Consider the following 7,125-nt stretch of genomic DNA (forward strand, 5'->3'; position numbering starts at 1 on the left):
GGTGGGGTCTTTGGTTTTGGAATTAAGGTGATGCTAGCCTCATAGAATGAGTTTCGAAGTATGAATGGACCTAAAGTACCACGATGTATAATTTAAAAGCAACAGAGTCAATTTTTACAAAGTTAACTTATCCTTTATTACAAATAAAATTTATGAAGCAATTATAGAGGTTTACAAAAAACACAAAATACAGAAACAGCACAATGAAAGGGGAGGGGAAGGCTTCAATTGTGCTGCAGCCATCACAAGCTGCTGCTCGGGGGCCAAGGCTGGTGGCTCCACTGAGGCAGGTGGCAGTCCGGCCCTTCGATGAACTCGAGAGCCGGCACCGGGACATGTTCCTCCTTCTGGGGTGGCCAAGAAGCAGGTGGCTCCTCCAGGTCGGGACAGTGAATCAAAGGTATGACCCCCAGGTACTTTGGCTTGACCTCAGTAGCTGGCATCTCAGCCCAGGCTTAGCTTTCAGCACCAGCAGCTGGGACCGGCTCGATCACCTCAGGCCCAGGAGCTTCAGCAGGCCCCACAGTCAGCCTCGGGGCGGGGCTCTTGCCACGATGGTTCAGGGTGTTGCTCGGGGTCCGAAGCCGGTTGCTCCCCTGAGTGAGGTGGCTGCTCCAGCACATCAATGACCTCGATAGCTGGTGGTGGGGCCCGTTCGGCTTCCAGGGCTCCCAAGGGTGCAGGTGGCTCTTCCAGGTCGGGACAGGGATTCAGAGGTCTGACCACCACATACCTTGGCCTGAACACAGCAGCTGGCATCACGGTTTGGGCCAAGCCCTCAGCTCCAGCAGCTGGGACCAGCTCAATCACCTCAGACCCTGAAGGTGCAGCAGCCCCCACAGTCAGGGCTCAGGCGGGCTCTTGGGGTGGTTCAGGGTGTTGCTCGGGGTCTGAAGCCGGTTGCTCTACTGAGTGAGGCGGCTGCTCCGGCACATCGATGAGCTCGATAGCCGGTGGTGGGGCCCATTTGGCCTCCAGGGCTCCTAGGGTTGCAGGTAGCTCTTCCAGGTCAGGACAGTGATTCAGAGGTCCGACCATGTATCTTGGCTTGAACACAGCAGCTGGCATCATGGCTTGGGCCAAGCCCTCAGCTCCAGCAGCTGGGACCAGCTCCATCCCCTCAGACCCTGAAGGTGCAGCAGGCCCCACCGTCGGAGCTCGGGCGTGCTCCTGGGGTGGTTCAGGGTGTTGCTCAGGGTCCAAAGACAGAGTATCATCTCCAAGAAGACAAAGTATCATCACCAGGATGGACTTTCCACGTCCCTCTCAAATCAAGGACACTCTTCCCACCGCTCAATGTGTGTGAGTGCAAGAGCCCTGGGAGGTCTCCCCAGACTGCAGTCCGTGGGGATGGGGTGTGAGCCTACCCACTGCTCCGGCCCAGCAACACGGAGGCTTGATCTGTGTGACCCACCCTGTCCCCAACTCGGCCACCCCAGTCCTCCTCACCTCCACCCACAAACTCCGCTTGATGGAGATTTATGAAACGCCAAAGGTAACACTCGGCACGACAGTGGAGCACTGAGCCTGGCAAGTACTGCCCCGTGAAGTTCAGCAGCTTTGTCAGGGCAGGAAATTCTGGGGGATCGTGGAAGTCCTCCTCATAGTAGTCCAGCCAGATGGTCAGGAAGGAGGACATGGTGCTGGGGAGGGACAGGTGGGCAGAGGCGTCAGAAGACAGAGCTCCCTCACACAGAGGTGTCCCGGGGAAGCCCTGCAGGAACCGGGGCCCTCGGCCTCCCATGCGGGGCTGTCGGAGGCCAGTGCTGCTCCTTGTCCACCTGTCACCTGGCGGTCCAGTCTGCCACAGCCCTGCTCGCTGAGGAGGGGCTGGCACAAAGCCTCTGTGCATGGGAGCCCATGACCAGCAGTGTGACCATCACTGTTTTTCCTGGGGAAACTTCCCTCCCGTGGGTCTGCCCTGCCTCACTCATGAGGGGCCCCCAAGGGGTGTCCTTCCACTGACTCTAATCTCCCACGGGGCGGGGGCCGTCTGGTCCGTGAGCCCTCACTGGCTCTCCTGAGCACCTGCCATGCACCCGGGTCCAGGTGCCACCAGATTGGTGAGTGCGATGCTCCCCACACCCTCTGCTCTGGGTCCCAGGTGTGGGGCAGACAGAGGGTTGGGGGGATGGGCATGGAGGAGGTCACCCTTTGGTGTCCCAGTGCTCTCCCACAAAGCCCACATCCCACCCACAGCTCTCCTTTGCTCTTTTCCTGAAGGGGCCTTAGACCCTTACCCTGTCACAGGAATTGCAGACGTGTGGGGTGAAGGGTCGAGCAGCCCCTCCAACCCACAGCCCCCTCGCGGCCCTCCTGGAGAGGGAAGGCTCCCCTGCATGGTCCAGAGCTCACTCACATTTCCCACTGGTCCAGGATTCCTTCGTTCTTGCAGGAAGCTACGATGTATCGATATCTAGAGGAGGGCAGGGGGCATCACATGAATCGTCCTGTGGACCCGATCTCTCCTCATAGCTGCTGTCACCTCTGAACCCCAACTAGTCCAGAACCCTGGGGGGCCGTCAGCTCTGTGCGTGTGGCCATGGGCAGCTCCTGGAGAAGCACCTGCACCTGCTGGCACTTCCTGAATGCTTGAGGAATGAAAGGGCTCCGGCCAGGCCCATGGCTGATATCCGAGTGGGCCTGGGTGCCCAGGTGTCCCCAGGGACCCCTACTCCGAATGCCCCAGGATATAGACCCCAGATGGACTCAAAACTCCCTTTCAATGGCAAAACAGGCCAGCTCAAGACCCTGGTGACGGTGAGGAGGCGGCACAGGCTTTGTCATGGGGAGAGAAGACGACTGATGAGCACAAGCACAGCCCCTCTAGCCGACCTGCCACAGGCCAGGCACCGGGGGCTGCCCTACAGGACCCGACTAGGCCCTGTGTGACTCTCCTCCAGTCGGAGGAGCAGCCCAAGGGACCGGGAAGTTAAGCAACATTCCCCAAGACTCCCAACCAGTAGGTGGCCCATCCCACTGGGCTGTGGAGGGTCAGAGTGCTCACTTTGCAAACAGCAGGTCCAGCACCTCTTCAGGGGTGCCATATTCCACCAAATAGTTAAGGAATTCAAATATGGACAGGTTATCAAAGCGCAGCAAGGCGGGCACCAGTTCTTCTACCTGCTGCTCCAGCAGCTCCCTCCGGCTGGGGGTGGTTGGGCAGATCCGATTCTTCCTCAGGGCTGAGGCCCTTTCAGCCTGAGGTGGGACAGAGGGGATGTGCAGCCTGCACTGTAGCCTCCAGGAGACCTGGGAGTTGGAGCGCAGACCACAGCCCGAGCTCTCAGTGGCTGCAGGGGGCGGGGGGGGGGAAGGAGTGCCCACAGCAGGGACACGGGGCTTGACGCCTGCGGCTCAGTCACTTAGCATCTGACTCTCAGTTGTGGCTCAGGTCATGGTCTCAGCATCCTGAGATCCCACCCCTGGCAGGCTCTGCGCTTGGGGCAGAGTGTGCTTGAGGAGCCTGTGTCTCCCTCTTCTGCTTCCTGCTGTCTGTCTCTTAAACTGACAGACTATCCAATAAAGAAATAGTTTTAGAGGATAAATTTTCAAAAAAATTTGGATCAATACAAGGATCTCAAGTGGGAGGGGTCAGTATCCCAGGGCCGCTTGTCAGCTGAGTTTTGACAGCACCTCCCTGCATTAACGGCTTCACCCCTTGAATTTGACCACACGCCCCTCTCTCGAGGTGCCAACCCGGAGACCTTTCCTTGGGTGGGAGGGCCCAGGGTGTGAGGGCTGCAGGATGTTCAGCACCGCCCTGTGATTTGGCAACAGAAGGGAATCGCATCGAAGTCCTGCATCAGTGAAGGGCTCAGTGGCTGTGGGAACCAACTGGCCTTCTGACATGTTGTGCAGCACACGAGGCCCCTGTGCCCGACCCCGGGAGCGGGGGCAGGGATGCGCTCCTTCAAAACCTAACTGCAGAGCGATAGACATAGTACAGTGAGCCCCGTGTCCCTTTGGGGAAAAGTCTCCCAACTCACCAGGACCATGCTCAAGCCTTGGAGAAGGTGGGGAAGGACGTCAGGCCAATGGGGCCTCCTGGGAGCACCAGTTAGGAGAAAGCATAGCACAGTGCAAACTACTGGAGACCGCATGCGATGAGACATGGTATGTCTCTTCTTAAAAAGTTTTTATGGGCAGCCCGGGTGGGTCAGTGGTTTAGCACTGCCTTCAGCCCAGGGCGTGATCCTGGGGACCCAGGATCCAGTCTGACATCAGGCTCCCTGCATGGAGCCTGCTTCTCCCTCTGCTTGTGTCTCTGCCTCTCTCTCTTTGTCTCTCGTGAATAAATAAATAAAATATTTAAAAGAAAGCATTATAAAAAAAGTTTTTATTATTTATTCATGAGAGACACACACACACGGGTGGGGGGGCAGACACACAGACAGAGGTAGAAGCAGTCCCCATTCAGAGAGCCCGAGGCAGAACTCGATCCTGGGTCTCCAGGATCAGGGCCTGGGCGGAAGGCAGGCGCTAAACCACTGGGCGACCAGGCATCCCCTGAAGGCTCTATTCTGATATTCCTACAAATCTGTGCACAGGGACTCTGCATCTGGCCCAGGCAGGGGCAGGGCCATGGGGGCAAGTTTGGGGAGGAGGGGAATCCAGACTCCTGTAGCAGCAGGAGTCTAGGGGGGAGCCGAGGGGAGCAGCAGGCTGGCTTCTGGGACCTGGGGCCCTTCCTGCTGCATCGGGGCCCTGGGTGTCGGGTGGCCCCAGCCCCTGCACTCACCTTGAACCCTTGCAGGTCTCCGTTAGCTGTGCTGGGCTCCTTCCTGATCACCACCGGGGTGTGGGGGATGTCCTCTTCCTCCCGCCTCCGCCGCCACCCCTTGTCCCATGTGGAGCTCTGTAAAGACCGTGTGCGGCAGCCAGGCAGGAGGCCTCAGCGCCCGGTGTGGCCGCCTCGGCTGGGCCGCACACCCAGCTGACTCCATTGCAGACACACCACAGCACAGTTGGCACACACCTCCCCCAAGGAGAGCAAAGGGATGCGGCTGCAGGGCCTTGGGTTAACTCCGGGTCATGTAAGAGGCACCTCAGGAATCCTGTTTCCACCCTGCCCACCGTGACATCAGGGTGACCCTGAAGGGGTCACCGGGGAACCTGCTGCCCTGCAAGGTCCTCCAGCCTGGATGCGACCTGCCCACACATCCCTGGTTCCCTGAAACTGAAGAGGAGGGGATGGGGCTGCCCAGGATGGCTGGCACAGGTGGCCTGGCCTGCTCTGTATTACCCTACAGCGCCTCCTGAAAAGCTCCCTGAGGTGTTGGGTTTGACGGTGGCACCAGCGTCTCCAGCATTCGAAGCAGCCGCATCCCTGGGGTTCCTGGTGTTGCTCAAAACTGGGAAAGCCATCAGGGAACATCTTTCAGTAGCAGAAGTCTCCTGAAAGTGAGCCTGAGGTGGGGCTGCACTAGAATGTGGGGGCCCGGGTACAGGGGTTCCAAGTTCTGTTGGCCTCTGTTGTGAAAGAAGTGACCTCACTGCCTGGGACCCCCTCCCTGAGTCCACTCCTGGAGGGAGCTTCAGGAGCAGCGCTCGGGGCTGCCAACGGCCCCCCCCCTCCCTGCAGGCAATGGCCTGTGTGCACACAGTGACACAACCGCACCCCTGTCTACAGGCCCCAGGGCAAGACTATGTGCAGCCAGGGCCCCAGCCTGGAAACACACCTGGGTTCAGACACAACTTTCCATTCTTCCCTGGTTTTCACCCCGGAGAAGCCGTTGTGCCTGTCGGGGATAGTCTGCCTCTTGCCTGTGGGATAGGGATTATCCTAGCAGGTGCTTCCTCCAGATGTCCCCACGCCACTGTGGCATCATATCTGTGACATTGGAGGTGGGTGTCACGTGCAGGCAATACCTCCCACCACATGTTCTTCCTTGGTGTGTACATGCGTCCAGGCCCACAAGGTCCCTGTGTGCACACACGTGGGCACCGTTACCCTCATTCTGGAGGCCCAGAAGATGACAGTCCCACCGGGGCAGGGATGGGCAATAGCTTCCCACAATCCTAGGCTCCTGAATCCAAGGCAAACCCTACAGTAGGTGTGGGAGTCTTGGCCTAGAAGGTGTGAGGCTGTCCTTATCCTGAAACCCTGCCTGTCATGTTACGGGCCATTCCGTCATTTCCACTGGGTGAGCTGTGGACAGCGGTGCACCCAGTGGGTCACCCTGACCTGGGCTCTTCCTCAGACTGGAACGTGCTGGAATGCCTCCTGTCTGGGCTGTCAATGCCCACCCCCACCCCATCACATCCCCATGACTGTAGCCAGTTCCATCCACACAACCTTTTCTCAGCCCCCTGACAAAGGGGAGGGGCAGCCTTGGCCCCCAACGGAGGACACAGAGCTGGATTCATGCCCCCTTCTGCCTCCTTCCCAGGCTGTGATCCTGGCGAGGCAGTGGGTCTTCACCTCCTCCCCTCAGTGGCCCCCTGGAGCCCCAGCTGCTGCCCCCTGGAGCCCCTGGCGAGGCAGTGGGTCTTCACCTCCTCCCCTCAGTGGCCCCCTGGAGCCCCAGCTGCTCAAAGCCCCACAGTTTGTCACAGCCTCACCTCCGGAGCTCAGGACCCAGGGAAGCACCAGGCTCTCTTTCTAGGGAGCAATTTGCTCTTTCCATTCCTGATATTTTTCCGTATTTTGTCCATCTTCCCCCCTGGAGCATGAGCTCCGAGAGGGAGGATCTGGTCTGTTTATCAGCTCGGGCACTATCTGTGCTCAGGGCTCAGCAGCTGAAGGAGAAGGTGGGAGGATCCATCCCACCACGGGCCAGCTCAGCGGTGGGAGCCTTATTGACTTGGGGCATTTTAAAATACTTGTGCTTTTCTTTTCTTTTTTTTTTTAAGGAAACTCTGTGCCCGATGTGGGACTCAAACTCAGGACCCCGAGATCAATAACCACACGCCCTTCAGACTGCTCCAGGCAGGCGTCCATTGGTCATTTAAAACTAGTAGACTGATAACTATTTCAGTTAATTTGGTGATCCACATTGCTGAATTACCAAGTGACTCCCCCAATGTCAGTACTGCGTCAGCACAGATTGCCCCACCTGACAGCACTGAGTGGCTGTTCAGATTGGAGACTGAACTCGTTCACGGGGTCTTTCAGGAGCCAGG

General features: G+C 58.4%; 1 protein-coding gene across 1 annotated transcript; it reads right to left on the reverse strand.

Annotated features, from left to right (window-relative positions):
- Positions 1–849: 849 nt before the first annotated feature.
- LOC119878658 (ral guanine nucleotide dissociation stimulator-like) lies at positions 850–6,732 on the reverse strand. Its single transcript, XM_038589248.1, has 7 exons — positions 6,565–6,732; positions 5,246–5,354; positions 4,742–4,858; positions 3,008–3,201; positions 2,360–2,416; positions 1,450–1,643; positions 850–1,217 (listed from the first exon to the last, which is right to left on the reverse strand). Exons 1-7 carry the CDS (start codon positions 6,672–6,674, stop codon positions 850–852), a joined length of 1,149 nt encoding a protein of 382 aa, XP_038445176.1. The 5' UTR covers positions 6,675–6,732.
- Positions 6,733–7,125: the final 393 nt, after the last annotated feature.

The sequence above is a fragment of the Canis lupus genome, unplaced genomic scaffold (genome assembly GCF_011100685.1).
Source record: "Canis lupus familiaris isolate Mischka breed German Shepherd unplaced genomic scaffold, alternate assembly UU_Cfam_GSD_1.0 chrUn_S1785H1982, whole genome shotgun sequence".
Lineage (NCBI taxonomy): Eukaryota > Metazoa > Chordata > Mammalia > Carnivora > Canidae > Canis > Canis lupus.